We start from the raw sequence: 16,451 nt of genomic DNA on the forward strand, positions 1-16,451 counted from the left end.
GAAATATAGAAATCAAACACGCACTTACAATTAACAATGTGTACCTGTTTGAGATGTTCCTTGTTGAGACCACATATTTTAATATTTTTACAGTCTGACAGCTCAAGAATCTGAAGATGATTTTGTCTTGAAATATTTACAGCAACTTCATGCGTTTGACCTCCATCAACTTCAAACCGACAATGAGTTACACTTTTCAAAGTTAGTTGTTCTAAAGTGGTCTTTCTTACTAATAAGCAAGCCAGTGGTTCTATATCACAGGTAAGACTTTGCAGGTTAATTTCGCTTAACTTACTTGCATTTGATAACGTATCAAAATCAAACACATACTTACAATTAATAATGTGTACCTGTTTAAGTAGTTCACTGTTGATGCCACATATTTTAATATTTTTACAGTCCGACAGCTCAAGAATCTGAAGATGATTTTGTTTAGAAAGATTTACATCTATTTCATGCGTTTGACCTTCATCAACTTCAGACAGACAATGAGTTACACTTTTCAAAGTAAGTTGTTCTAAAGAGGTCTTTCTTTCTAATAACCAAGCCAGTGGTTCTATATCACAGGTAAGACTTTGCAGGTTAATTTCGTTTAGCTTGCTTCCATTTGATGAAAAATCAAAATCAAACACGCACTTACAATTAATAATGTGTACCTGTTTAAGTTGTTCACTGTTGATGCCACATATTTTAATATTTTTACAGTCTGACAGCTCAAGAAACTGAAGATGAGATTGTTTAGAAAGATTTACATCTATTTCATGCGTTTGACCTTCATCAACTTCAGACTGACAATGAGTTACACTTTTCAAAGTAAGTTGTTCTAAAGAGGCCTGTTCTATTAACGAAACGAGTGATGTTATATTACAGGTAAGACTTTGCAGGTTAATTTCGCTTAGCTTGCTTGCATTTGATGAAATATAGAAATCAAACACGCACTTACAATTAACAATGTGTACCTGTTTTAGTTGTTCCTTGTTGAGGCCACATATTTTAATATTTTTACAGTCTGACAGCTCAAGAATCTGAAGATGATTTTGTTTAGAAAGATCTAAATGTATTTCATGCTGATCTCCAGATAAATGCATTACAGTCAGTTGTCTTAATGTTCTCGGTTGTAAAATTTCGAATGTTTTTGTATTAACAGTTTGACCACAAAGGTAAAATTCAATGTGTTTTCTGGCGCTTGGTGGAAGTTCAAACTTTACTGCCCGTTTACTTACATAATGATTACTGTAGCCGATATATACATGCTGAAGTGGTGTTGGTTTAGTCTTGTAATAACTATACTAGGGCTGTCTACAAGCGTAAGTTTTTGGAGATGATTCTGTCCCGACAGGTCAATATGAAGATGTGTATCCTGGTAACATTTAACATTATCCAATGTCGCATGTCTTAAAGTTGTCTTTTGTAATAACGGTATAAGTGTTGCTTCACTTATCGTGAGGTCTTTCACGTGAAGTTCCATGGTTTTGCTTGCATACGATAACAGTTTCTTATCTTTTGAAGTTGTATGTTCATCAATATATTGAATATTTACCATTTCAAGTTGTTCAACGTTTAATCCTGTAATTACTATACCAGGATTATTAACGAGTGTAAGTGTTCTGAGATGATTCTGTTTAGACATATCCATGAAATGACGTTCAGGATATGTTTCCCAAGTTCTATAATAAGTCTCAATGTAGACATCAGTCAGTCTGGTGGCATTTGATAAAAGTTTAAAATCTAATACATTATGACAGTCTTTAATGCACACTTGTTCAAGATGTTCAGTAACAAGGTTAGAAATTTTAATATTTGTGCAGCTGATTAACTGAAGTATCTGAAGCTGTTTCTGGCTAGAGAGGTCAAGTATACCAAGTTGTGAAGTACCTTCAACCTTTACACCACGCAATGTCATTTGTTTAACACATTCTTGCTGTGATAAACATGAAAATTCTTCATTACTGAAGGAAACATTTTTGATATAAATGTGTTGCAGGTGTTTGCATTGTGTGATGTAGTCTACCACATTTGTATTTGTTGTTTCTTCAAAACTCAGAGAAATCACATCATTTGTGTTGATTCTTTGTAAAAACTGACTGCCCATGGGTTCAATATCGTTTATGCAAAGATCGCTTATACTGATCATCGTCGTATCAAAAGAGCCACACTCTTTGAGACATTTTACCATAAGACGTTGTATCTGAATAATTTCATCATTCCTGAACGACTTTTTATACCCATGTCTTCTTAGATGTAAAATATCTGCATCCTCATTCACAATACATGATATCTGCTTAGACAAATCACCAATTAGGATGGGAGACAAACCACAAACCGTCTTAATGACATGAGATAACTGTAAAATGTCACTAGCAGATTTACATGTACCAAAAAGCTTTTCTAAAACCTTTTGTTTTTTATCTCGTTTCTCTCCAAAGCTTTGATTTTCTTTTATGTTATTATTTGAAGTCACATACAAAGCGGCAAAGAACTCAAGATAAGACATGTGGATAAAAGAATATTGTGTATCTTCCTGAGTTGGGTCAAAGCGGTTGCTTTCTTTTAAGATACCAAATTGTTTAAGCTTAGTGACATCATCTACAGTCAGTCCTTTCTCCAGAAGATGCTGTCGTTCAAATATATTTTTAATGGAGCCGGAAGTCAAAACGTCAAATGCAGTAGCACCCAATAGAAATAAAACTCGTTTATTGGTTCTTAGTCTTGGATATTTTTGCAAGCTTTCAGGCAAAAATATGTTTTTATCTTCTTTTGCATCATTTTGACCATCACGTCCATCTTTGGCGTCATTTTTGTGCTCTAACCAATTACACATAATATTCAAAATCTGACAATAAGTTTCACTAACAGACTTTCCAAGTTCTAAATTGGAACAATATAGCCACAGCAGTTGTTGCAAAAGCAATGGAGTTTTCTCTACATGATTTATTTGCTTTGTTTTCATAATTTTAATGAATTCTTTATAAGACTTTCCGGTTGAGTTTGTGTTTGAAATGTATCGCTCGATGAACAATTTTTTTGAGCTACTAGATATTCCTAATAACTGTAACTTAAGATCAATCTTTGAGTTTTTTAAATTAAGAATTCCTTTTGCTGATGGCCTAGATAATGTGATAAATGTTGCATCTTTAGCAAGGTGTCCGTTTGGTATTCCATAGCTTACATGTGGTTTACGCACAATGTCTTTTGGAGGCGTCCATTCATCCAAACTATCAGCGATGATAAGACAACGTGCCGAGTCTTCCTGAAATATTTTGTCAATCAACTCCGTTTCGAAACTTTGATCTCTTGTTAATTCTTTAATCATAACAACAATGTCGTCAGTCTTTAACTCTGACATATATTGTAGTGGAATAAAGAACAGAAATTCATACTCTCCCACCTGACTAACATCATCATACTCATGTGCTTTATTTATATCACTGGATACGGTTTCTGTTGTTTCTTGATCATTTTCATCACGGATCGATTCATTGGTTCTACCACTTACCGCGTTACACCAGTTATATATCATCATTTTGCAGAAAGTACTCTTTCCTGACCCAACATCGCCTAATATATAAATCTTCTTATTTTGCTGTTCTTTCGAATGAAAGATTTCATGGTATCCTTTAATATATCTCTTCTCTAACTTCTTTACCTGGTCTTTTTCTATATCCACTAATGATTCATCTTCCTCGTTTACTGCTATCTCGGGAGTTACATATACATCTTTAATGTGAAAGCTATCATGTTGTTGCTTCAAAGGTGAAAATGATGTACTCATATAATATGTCTTGTAATAGTTAACAAGATTATCTTGTAGCTCTGTGAAGAAAATAAAATATTTCAATATTGTAGGGTGTTTATAATATTAGCGGTGATTTTTAAGCGTTGTTTTAATAATTCTCAACATATACAGTATAGTATATTTGTCATAATTTGCTTTTAAGGAGGGATACCTTAAATGCTAAGTTTAAGTTAGTTCATACTTACTTCACTTTGAATGCTTGAATTGTATCATTTATGTCACATCAACGTGGATGTATACAAACATACAAATATGAGGAAACAGAAAGTAAACAATACTTAGTACACATTGGATTTTCTTTGCGTCATAATGCCCAATTAACATAGAGCATATATTAATAATTAAACAATTGTTTGGAATAACATAATCAGTTGAATAGAAGTAATAATTTACAAAAACAATCTAAACGTGACAATTAAGACAACATATGATCTTTCATAAGTTATTCCACGAAGCCCCAACAATTTCATTGCCAAATGTAAATCATGTCTTAGAAAAACTTTGCACAATTTATTTAAACTGTACATGATTTTAGAGTATGATAACAGAAATATTAAAGAATGAAATGATTTTGGGCTGTTTGACTTCTAGTTTTATCTTTTTCCTTGACTACTATATTTTATGCAGTTTCATTAAACATATTTGATTACATTTTTAGTCTAAGTAAAGGGATTCTTAAAGCAGAGCCGTTCATACGGCATGGCGTTTGACTATTGATGCTAGTTTTGAATATCCTTGCCTAGGAAGTGTGGGTCTATTAAAGTATTGATCTATTAAGTATTTAAAGTTTCCGAGCAATATCTCAAAGGGTATTGAAAATAAGTAGACTGTTTTCCAACACCTAAAGTCGAAATAGGTGCATATTTTACTTTGTCTAAAAATAAACACATTAATTAATTAAACAAATATTTTAATTATTTTTTTATAAGTTCTTTCTTTCCTAAAATTATACTTAGGTCTAGGCATACTTGTTGGTTTGTCCAAATATTATTCATTTCTATAATGTTAAATATTGAAATTTACATCAGAAACTGTGCATATGGTCAAAATTTTATAGTTGTACATCATAGGACAAGAAAAAGGTCACTTCTTAAAAATCTAGTTTAGCATATATTAAAGTTCAATTTTACATCTAAAACTATGCACATCGTCCATATTTCATAGCCGTACATAAAAGGATAAAAAGAAGGTCACTTCTTCAAAATCTACGTCAGCTTATATCAAAGTTTGTGCACATGGTCCAAATTTCAATATAAGATTTATTAGACATTAATTTGACATTGACGGTCAGTCATGATCACCTCTGAATTATTCAATATGTTTGTTTGGAAGAAATGCTTGTTTTGTCCAAGTATATATATCAAATCCGTATATAAATAACAAATTTATACCCATTTTGTTATTTAATAGAATTCAATAATTTGACCTTTGCATTTAAAGCTCAATGTAAAGGACAGATCAACCTTTTAAAATGTCTTATCCAAAAGGATGTTTTGTCCAAATATGAAGATATTTCATTTATGAAGTAGGTACGGTAATCATCACTCATTTGAAATAATGTCGAAATCAAGCCAGCAGTTAAACCGGGACAAAATTTTTCTATTGATAGCTGTGGGGACCATTTGTGAAGCGAAGCAGAACGTGATGGTCATATGCACAACTAGGGTTGGATCGATCCTGTGAAGATTTGTTGAAGATTTGTTGTAATCCCCCAGGAGTTTGACCTGTGAAGGGCGGTTAAGCTTATACATGGGGTCCTATCCTACAGAATGTTTTGTCCATACATTAATAAATCAGTTATAGCCAGTTACAGCGAAAAAAGACAAAACATCGATAAGGTCAAGGTCATATATGTTTAAAAAAGGGTATGTCTGGCTGACTTAAAGGTCTATGCTACAATACTGTTCTGTCAAAGTTTGAAGACAATCCATTCAAAAATAATAATGTTATAGCCACCTATTGCAAAAAGAAAAAAAAACATAGCGGCAAAAATCAAACAGAATTGAGACATTTGACATTTAAAGTCAACGTCATTTATGCATTAAGATCAAGTTTAGTCTTGTCTTGTTGAAGGTCTAATACCAAAAGTTGTTGTGGCCAAAGATGAATACATTACACAAAGAACTACATTACACAAAGAACTTAAAAAAGTTATGATATACGTTTAAGTTTGAAGCTGGTAACGGCAAAGTGAACGCCGACATTACTTTAACAAAACCTCTTTTATTTTCTTAAAAGAAGTCGAACCAAAAATGACTAAATGCGCAAGGGCGGCATGTCGTGCCCGCTGTTACTTCTGAACTTGTGGTATGACCTTTTACTTAATAACAAGAACTATCACTAAATGTGATTAATACCCCCGCAAGTCTGCTTCGGATACCAGTTACAGAATACCTTGTAAAGAATTGAAATCGAGTTATGCTTGTGGGCAATTAAAGATAGTTGTGTTTTTGTACGTTGCACTTCCTTTCAATGTGGTTGGCCATTGATGAAGTTTTATTATATTACTCTGTTATAAGTCCAGAAAGACAAGGATTCCGCTTGACCAATTTATGAAGTTGTATTGAATTCCAACTACTAGTTTTAAAGTTATGCACTGGACAAAAAAGTAACAAAGGCAATAACTGTAATAAGTCCAAATAGAGTTGTTGTTCTTGTGCACTACACTTCATCTCACTGCCCTTGACCATTGTATAAAGTTTCATTGAATTCCAACCATTAATTTTCAAGTTATGCACTGGACAATTAAAAGTGACAAAGGGCAAAAAATTGGTAAAAAATAGTTATGGTTTCTGTGCACTGCACTTCCTCTCAATATACTTGACCATTGTATGAAATAGATTTGAATTCCAACTAGTAGTTTTCAAGTTATGCTCTGGACAAGAAAAAAGCAATGGAAAAGTAACAAAGGGCAATAACTCTATAATTACTCTGGACAGAGTTATAGTTCTTGTGCTTGACCATTGTATGAAGTTGTTTTGAATGCCAACCAGTAGTTTTCAAGTTATGCTCCGGACAAGGAAAAGTAACAAAGGACATTAACTCTGTAATATGTCAAAATGGAGTAATAGTTCTTGTGCACTGCACTTCTTCTAATTGTGCTTGACCATTGTATGAAGTTGTTTTAAATTCCAACCAGTATGTTTTAAGTTATGCTCCGGACAAGGAAAAGTATTAAAGGTCAATAACTTTGTAATTTGTCAAAATTGAGTTATAATTCTTGTGCACTGCATTACCTCTTAATGTGCTTGACAACTGCATGAAGTTGTATTGAATTCCAACCGGTAGTTTTCACGTTATGTTCCAGACAAAGAAAAGTAACAAAGGGCAATAACTCTGTCGTTAGTCAAGATGGAGTTATGGTTCTCATGCACTGTACTTCCTCTCAATGTACTTGACCATTGTATGAAGTAATATTAGTCTTCAAGTTATGCTCCGGACAAAAAAAGCAATGGAAAAGTAACAAAGGGCAATATCTCTGTAATTAGTCAAGATGGAGTTATGGTTCTTGTGCATGGCACTTCCCCTTATTGTGCTTGACCATTGTCTGAAGTTGTTTTGAATTTCAACCAGTAGTTATGCTCCGGACAAGAAAAAGTAACAAAGGGCAGTAACTCTGTAATGAGTCAAAATGGGGTTATGGTTCCTGTGCACTGCACTTCCTCTCAATGTGCTTGACCATTATATGAACTTATATTGAATTCCAACTATTAGTCTTCAAGTTATAGTCCGGACAAAAGAAAGCTATGGAAAAGTAACAAAGGACAATAACTCTGTAATTAATCAAAATGGAGTTATGGTTTTGTGCATGGCACTTCTCCTTATTGCGCTTGACCATTGTATGATGTTGTTTTGAATTTCAACCAGTAGTTTTCAAGTTATGCTCCGGACAAGGAAAAGTAACAAGGGCAGTAACTCTGCAATGAGTCAAAATGGGGTTATGGTTTATGTGCACTGCACTTCCTCTCAATGTGCTAGACCATTGTATGAAGTTATATTGAATTCCAACCATTAGTCTTCAAGTTAAGCTCCGGACAAGGAAATGCAACGGACCGCTGGACCGACCGACCGACCGACCAACCGACCGACCACCGGGTGACTCCTATAATACCCCCCAAACTTCGTTTTCGGGGGTATAAAAATGATCTTAACCGCGACATGCCGTCTCATGATATTTAAAATTCAACCATTTAGAGTGCTATTTGAGACCTTTTTTGCATTTGACCTTAGAGTAAGAGCTAGATCTAGCCACATGGCTTTTGCCGCCGACACAACATCTCATGATGTTGAGCATGTGTGCCACTTTATTTGATATTCCACCTGCTAGTGATGGAGTAATGGTGCGGACAAACTGTTTGCGACATCGTTTTTGCATTTGACCTTTAAGTATGACCTTTGACCTAGTCACAATGTTCCTGCGCACGACATGCCGTCTCATTATTTTGAACATTTGTGCCAAGTTCTTTGAAATTTTCCAACTAAGGACAGAGTTACAACCTGGCAAGGCCTAATCCGGAAGGTGGTAAGACCTTGACCTTTGAACTAGCCACGGTTCTTCCGTGCGACACGACATCTCATTATGATCAATATTTGTGCCAGACAAGAGCCATGTCAACATGGCCGTCCCCCGCCGAATGTGTATGCTCATTGGAAGAATGTATATGTAGTAGAACAGAATAATTATATTTTAAGAGGTCTTTTGGTAATGAAAACTGATGGCTATAGTGATTACTGATTTGAAACCTATGTGAATACTGATGAATGAAAATAACAAAGGGCAATAACTGAAAAATAATGCAGGGTAGGTTATCATTCTTGTGTGCTGCATCCCTCCTCAGTAAAATCTATCAACCTATGAAGTTTCAAGTTGATACCTCAAATACTTTTTGCGAGAAAAAAATTGAATTGAAAAATTAAGTATGAAAAATAACAAAGGGCAATAACTCAAAAATTATAAAAGGTAGAGTTATCATTCTTGTGCAGTTCACACCTCCTGAGTGAGATCTATGCACCTATGAAGTTTCATTTTGATATCTCAAAGGCTTTTTGAGTTATGCTCCGGACAAAAATTAATTTTGAAAAATAACAAAGGGCAATAACTCAAAAATAATGCAGGGTAGAGTTATCATTCTTAAGCACTGCACTCCTCCTTAATGAGATCCATCCACCTTTGAAGTTTCAAGTTGATACCTCAAATACTTTTTGAGATAAGCTCTGGACAAAATAGCATAAAAAAACAAAGGGCAATAACTCAAAAATTGTATAGGGAAGAGTTATCATTCTTGCACACAACATTCCTCCTCAATAAGATCTATCCACCTATGACATTTCATGTAGATATCTCAAACACTTTTTGAGTTATGCTCCACTCAGGTGAAAAAAATAAGGTATGAAAAATAACAAAGGGCAATAACTCAAAAATTATGAAAGGTAGAGTTATCATTCATGTGCACTGCACACCTTCTGAGTGAGATCTATGCACCTATGAAGTTTCATGTTAATATCTCATAGGCTTTTGGAGTTATGCTCTGGAAAAAAATCAATTTTGAAAAATAACAAAGGGCAATAACTCAAAAATCATGCAAGGTAGAGTTATAATTCTTGTGCACTGCACTCCTCCTCAATGAGGTATATCCACATATAACATTCCTCCTCAATAAGATCTATCCACCTATGACATTTCATGTTGATATCTCAAACACTTTTTGAGTTATGCTCCACTCAGGTGAAAAATTAGGTATGAAAAATAACAAAGGGCAATAACTCAAAAATTATGAAAGGTAGAGTTATCATTCATGTGCACTGCACACCTCCTGAGTGAGATCTATGCACCTATGAAGTTTCATGTTAATATCTCATAGGCTTTTGGAGTTATGCTCTGGACAAAAATCAATTTTGAAAAATAACAAAGGGCAATAACTCAAAAATCATGCAAGGTAGAGTTATCATTCTTGTGCACTGCACTCCTCCTCAATGAGGTCTATCCACCTATGAAGTTTCAAGTTGATAACTCAAATACTTTTAGAGATATGCTCCGGACAAAAATGTCGGACGGAAGGACGGACGGAAGGACGGAAGGTCGGACGGACGGACGGAGACTATTTCTATATCCTCCGCCGAAAATTTTCGGCGGGGGATAATTATTTGAAATCCCATCAGCTAGTGGCAGAGATATGGTGTTGACAACCTGTTTGAGACCCATTTTCTCGAAATTGACATTTGATTCAGCCACCAGTTCTTGTGCGCGACTTGCCATTTGTGCCAGGTTATTTGAACTTTCACGTGCTAGTGGTAAAGTTATGGTGCTGATTAATGACAGATTTACAGCCGGGACAAGCATAATCCGGACATCGAGCTCTCTGTAAGCGGGCTCGACAAAAATGGGCAATAACTCATAACTTTTTTTTGCAAGGCATCGTTACGATTTTTGTACTACACTTTTAGTCAATGCGATTTATCTACCTACTTACATTTTGTTGATACATCTTGCAGTTTCAGGGATATGTGAAGGACAAAATTCCGAGTGTACATTTTCAAAAGGGCAATAACTGCAAAAGTAGGCAAGACAGAGTTCTGGTTCTTATGCACTGCATTTTACGTAATAAGATCTTTCTACCTCCAAAGATTCTTCTTAAAATCTTTTGAAGTTTCATATTTATACCCCACACAAAATGCGGACGGACAGACGGACAAAGTGCTTGTATGGTGTCTTTTCTTTTCTGGGATCATATTAACTTGACAGGTTATGAGTTTTTGTGAATGAAAAAAAAATATAAAAAAATTGTCATTCTTATTGATAAAGTTAAAAACTTTCGATTTACCAAAAAAAGTTAATCAAGTATATATAAATGCAAGATCATTATCTTGGACTGTGTGACACAAAAATGACCCATTAATCCATTTTTAGGGAAAAGAGCATCCTAGACATATAACTGTTAAATGAAAGACATAAGTTTATAAATAAATGTTTTACAAGCAAAAATATAAACAAGTATTTTTACATCAGTAACGTGGACCTTTACTGCATTTCTCACAAACTCTACCCAAAGTTAGAGTATCATAAAAGGGTATCCACCAATGAAATATGGAAGATATTATTAAATAAATGAAGTTATTATGACAAATTTAAGATAAATCCAACTTGCAAAAATAGGTCATGGCCCCTTAATCTATTGTTATGGAACGAAGTATATTGTTCTCTTTTGTTCTGTTCACAGTTAGATTAACAGCAGCACGCCTCCACATTGATATAACTTTTCATGAAAATTTAAAAAAGTATTTAACAGTATAATATTGTGAAGTTACCATAAGAATGCAATTTACACATTATCAATGGCACTTTCAACCCATGTTAATTACCATAAAGAGGTAAAAATATGCAGAAATAGCCCTTACTGCGTTAGTAACGCAGTAGAAATATAGTTATAAATACTGAAAACTCGGTCATTAAACATGTAACATGTAAATTGTTACTAGAATATTGAATCTTTATGTTTTTCCTAAAGTCTTAGTACATTTTTCTCAGGTTTGATTTTATCGAAATATTTTTGCTCATCTGGAGGCGTGCAGCTTTAAAACTAATATAGTTGCTCATACAGACAGAAACAGAAAAATAAGGTCTAATTTCACTTCTTTGTTAGTTATCTACCCTGAAATAAAGCAAAAATATCTAAATCAACTGCTTATTACTCAATAACAAGATCATTAACTCCAAACTATTTCACGCTTTAAATGTTTCTGTTATCATGTTCTTAGATCATGCAAAGTTCACATAAAACATGGAAAGAATTTCATCCCAGTATTTAGATAATCTGTACATTAAAAATTTCTTTTTTAATTTTTTAGATTTTAGTTATAAGTGTTGTTTATGCTGACAAAGATATCAAAAGAAAAAAAATATTGTTATATATATCACAGGGTGAGAAATGTGCAGTCTATCCCTGACTCGAACCCCGGACCCTCGGAAAACCGTACCCCCTCTCTACTAACAGAGCATTCTGCTGCTTACACTCTATCTTCCCCAAGTAGTGAACAGTTCAATACCCTTACGTAATTCCCCACTCTATTGAAATATTCGTCCCTAAATTTCATCGGGTCAAGAGAGCTTTCCCCCGTTTGGCGCTAGATATCTCGGGTGAGAAAATGAGCAGACTGTCCTGAACTCGAACACGGGACTCTCGGAATACCATACCGAGGCTCTGCTGACTGAGCTATCCGGTCGCATACACACTAAATCCCCTTATTAGTAAATTTGTGACATAGGGTTAAGCTTTATATATATAGTTCCTGTAAACTTTAACGGCCATTTGCATATTCTATACGTTGACATACGACCGACATCATAATGTTATTCCATGAAAGCTTTAAGCTAGTAAATTAAATATAAATTAATTCCACATTCAAATCTAAAAGTAAAACCTATCGTTTACACTTGTGTCCTAATCATTCTCAAATTAATATTTGTAGGATATAAACTTGTTTACCTTGTTTCCCTTTGACGTAATCAAAATGCCTCTTGTATATATCTCGTATACTGTCAAGTTCTCTAACTTTGCTTTCTAGTGCTGTCACTCGCTGAAAGCAATGTAAGACAATAGTGTCATTAACGATATTGTAACATAAATTTTGTTTAAGAGACAAAAATTAAATGAACATGTGTTTATTGGTTGGCTATGCTACAAGTACTAAAATTAAATGGGATCATTTACATTTCTTTCTTTAAATGTTGTTAACATGATAAATGATTTGAATTTGTATGAAAATAATTTGATTATAAGAAACGCCAATGATTATTGTTCAATGTTGTAAATAAAACAAGATATTTCGTGGCTAAAGGCACATCTGGTATGGTCACTGTGTAAATATCTCGACGAGTTTACTATATCCCAGTTTTGTTTTCTGGGAAAAGGGAACGTGTAAACGCCAATGCAAATACACATTTTTAAAGTACATCTCTACTAAAACTCTGATATCAAACTAAATCAAAAAAAGAGCCAGACGCACTGATTCTTATTATTTGTAAGTGCGGTTACAATTCAATAAGAAATGGAACTGCTGTCGCCCAGACTGATGATTTTAAATTCATGCACAAATAATAAGAGGCAGGCATCAGTTGATCACAAACATTCACTTTGACAGTGGACAAATGAGGATAAGATAGAAATGTATAATAAAGTGATATCATAACAAAATGGTATACTTCTTTCACAGAAGAAACATCTGATTTCAGAACAGAAATGACTGATTCCACTTTTCCGAATTTTTCAGAAATGTCTGTTTTTAATTTATCCATTTTGTCAGGTACGTCTGTTTCCAGGTTTTTTACTCTTTCGTATAGAATTTTGCTGTGATCGTTCACTTCCTTTTTTGCATCATTTTCAGCTCTTTGTATGCTTTCCTTAGCTTTTGCCATATCTTTGTCAATAACACATTCGACTTCTCTTTTTCCATCTTCAATCACTTGTTTAAGCTCATCTGACTTTTGGCTTACAAACAATAATGCTTCTTTACACACATCTACCTCATTGTTGGTTGTTATTACAAATTTGCTTTCCTTCAACTGACAATACAAAGAAAATTAGAAAGCAAAAAACCTAAGACACACACTGTAAATCACTTTAATATAAATGCGATTATCTATATACACGTGCGGTTGTATATTGGACTAAGAAAATTTGTACTCATATTATGATATGAGATAATGAAAAACATTGATATTGTTTTAAAACATATGATAAGATTTTTGAAAGTCCATATATAAGTCATGTCAAACAACAATTTCTATAACAATGCTGTGCTAAATGTACGTATTGGATAGTCATTTCACTTTAGTGAAAACTGTTTATTTTGAATTCTACATACAAGCAGCTACTCGTAAATTCATATTAGGGAAAAGCATTATATACCGTGATAAATTTTCGCGATCATCGCGGTGACACTAGTTCTGTCAATTCATGTTAAACGCGAATGTTTCTAGCAATGTATATCAGTGTGTTGTATGCTTTCGTTCGATTTTATTAAATGTTGACCGAGTAATTGTGTTTTTCATCAGATAAATTGTATATGTTTGTGTTGTTTGTATTGCTGGTTTAGAAAAATAAACATAATATTATGATCTGATCAGATGCCAAGATGTTTATGACGCCAAATGTGAATCAAAGTGCTGAAAGCACTGGGTGCGACGGACATGAAAAGGACATGAATAAATGCTGTCAAAAAAGGACCAAGGTTTTTTTTTTATTATTTACATAGGGTAAAATAGAGTAGCAAGATTCTATGCCTGGGTTTTATGGAACTTGGATAGAGACTTCCAATTATGACTAAAGACATGTAAATTATTAAGGTTTCATATGAATATCTTCTGTTTTCTTTTGAAAACTGATGTTATATGTTTAATGAATACCACAAGTATATATTTGTTGTCCTAAAGATTGATTTTCTTTTAAATTAATATTTTTCTAACCTAAAAAAAGACTATTACTCTGTTAAAATGATTGTTAGATTTATGGGATTCAGAGAGTAACCTCCATTTAAAATCCTGAAAAACATATATGACAGTAGCACCACACAGGGTGAATGCAATCTACAATGCAAATGTAAAAAGCATTTGTATGTGCGCTTATTTATAGATAGAACTATTAATAGATTTCAGTTCTTGGGAAACCTATGCGGAGGTTATTACAGGTAAAAATTAAACGGATTGTTTTTTACTTTAACAATGGTTCCAATCATTCGAATCATTTCTAAATACCTAGGGCGAAAATAATGTTTTTTGTTTGTTTGTTGTTTTGTGTTTTTTTGTTGTTTTTTTGTGTGTTGTTGTTGTTGTTGTTGTTGTTGTTGTTAATTTATCGATCGTTAATTGTAAGCACGGCGAACCAAGGAAATTTGTATACATGCACCAATACAAAGATGAAATATCGTAGAATCTTAACCTGAATATGTAGTGAAATTTCTAAGATTAGTGAGCTGTTTTGGAAGGATCATAACAAGACAATAAATGTTAATGTACATTTTTTCTTCTTCTGTGAAACTGAATTGTAGGTACTAAGTTGTGTAATTATACTTAAAGTAAAGTGTTCTAATTTTTGACATTGAAAATAACTTTGACCTTTTTAAAAGGCATTCATAGAAATCTACCTTTACAAATTTATTTTTGTAAACGTATCAAGTTCTACAATATGACAAATAACCTCTACAATAATTATAGATTTTTATCTTTAACGGTATTTTAAAATAAACTTTAACTTCAGAAAGAATCTTATAAAACCAGTTTCTTCTTTAATGGATATAAAGTGTTATAACTTTGAAAGAACACAAATACATTAATTTATATCTCAAAAACAAATTTTATAATCGTGCAACGAAAAAAAGGCTATCTGAACATATGATAAGGCAACATTATTTACTTGTTTAAGTTTTTTGACAGCTTCTTGAGCTTCAGGCCTTCCTCTGAGTTCTTTTTGGTCTTCGAGGATTTCAACGATATCATCTATGCATTCAGTCACTTCCCCTTCTTCAGTTTCCATAGTAGCGGAATGGAACAATTTGTTTCTTCTTTCTCGTACCTAGAAATTTCGTGAAAAAGCTTTTCTGTTAAATATCTGGAAAAAGGTGATCCATCGGAAGCATTACATGAAAATGGCAGACTCGGTTCGATTGAGTCTTTGCATGTGGCATAATGTAAAAGCGCAACATCCCTCATGCCCCCTAGCACAGATTTAATAAAATTTTACAAACACAATGCTTTTCGCTTTCATGATATTATTTTCTTAAGTACGATTAATTAATTACCTTGATAAAAATATTGTTTCCAGCCATTGAGCATGCTAAATGAGAATGAAGACTGGTGTTATTAATAAAGACATGGAGTAATCCAGATATGTCTATATCAGCTGCCTTTGTCTTGTCCGAATATCCAGGTGCATTAATGAAACATTTGGCGACCTCCCATGCCTCTAAACACCACTTTTTTATATCTGTATTTGCCCAGTTCGGTGTTGGTGGGGTGGCTCCATGGCTTTTTATTATTTCTTCCATAATGAAATCACATATTTTAAGACGACATTTTTTCTTCTTTAAGTGCAAACAATTACACTTGCGCTGTCCCCAGGGGCATTCATTATTACCTGCAGAATTTGTTATGCATGCATGTATTGGTCGCAAATTCCCAATACTGCATTGATAACAGATGGTACCTGGTGTGCAATTAATAGAACTTAATATTCTGCTATGTTCTTGCTCAACAACATCATCACTAAAACCGTCTAGACCTTGTTTTAGGTATTTATATGCCAATCCACCTTTCACCCAGTTTCTGTATTTCTTCTTCTCTATCTCACTCTGGTGATTCATTGTTTGGATATGTCTCTTTACCAGTTTACGAGTACTTCCTGTTATCTAACTTTCGTTTTCGATGTTCTCTGACAAAATATGCAGTAAAATAAATAGTTAAATTAATTGAATTAATCACTCAAGACATAATAACTTTTTAGTCAAAGAAGGAAAATTAAACCAAGGTAAAATAATTTTTCTTGGACATTTCATAATAATAGAGAACCATATTTGTAACAAATGAGTGAAACAAGAAGACCATAACGACCCTTATATCAATCATCTGAGTATAAGGTCACTCAATGACTAGGATAATGTAATA

At 33.5% G+C, this 16,451-nt stretch overlaps 1 protein-coding gene across 1 annotated transcript; it reads right to left on the reverse strand.

Moving 5' to 3' along the window:
• Positions 1 to 1,215: 1,215 nt before the first annotated feature.
• LOC132755454 (uncharacterized) lies at positions 1,216 to 16,217 on the reverse strand. Its single transcript, XM_060746321.1, has 5 exons — positions 15,590 to 16,217; positions 15,205 to 15,363; positions 12,996 to 13,355; positions 12,280 to 12,370; positions 1,216 to 3,813 (listed from the first exon to the last, which is right to left on the reverse strand). Exons 1-5 carry the CDS (start codon positions 16,148 to 16,150, stop codon positions 1,220 to 1,222), a joined length of 3,765 nt encoding a protein of 1,254 aa, XP_060602304.1. The 5' UTR covers positions 16,151 to 16,217; the 3' UTR covers positions 1,216 to 1,219.
• Between the last annotated feature and the right edge of the window lie 234 nt (positions 16,218 to 16,451).

Source organism: Ruditapes philippinarum, unplaced genomic scaffold, assembly GCF_026571515.1.
Source record: "Ruditapes philippinarum isolate M1 unplaced genomic scaffold, ASM2657151v2 ctg1397_1_1_1_1, whole genome shotgun sequence".
Classification (NCBI taxonomy): domain Eukaryota; kingdom Metazoa; phylum Mollusca; class Bivalvia; order Venerida; family Veneridae; genus Ruditapes; species Ruditapes philippinarum.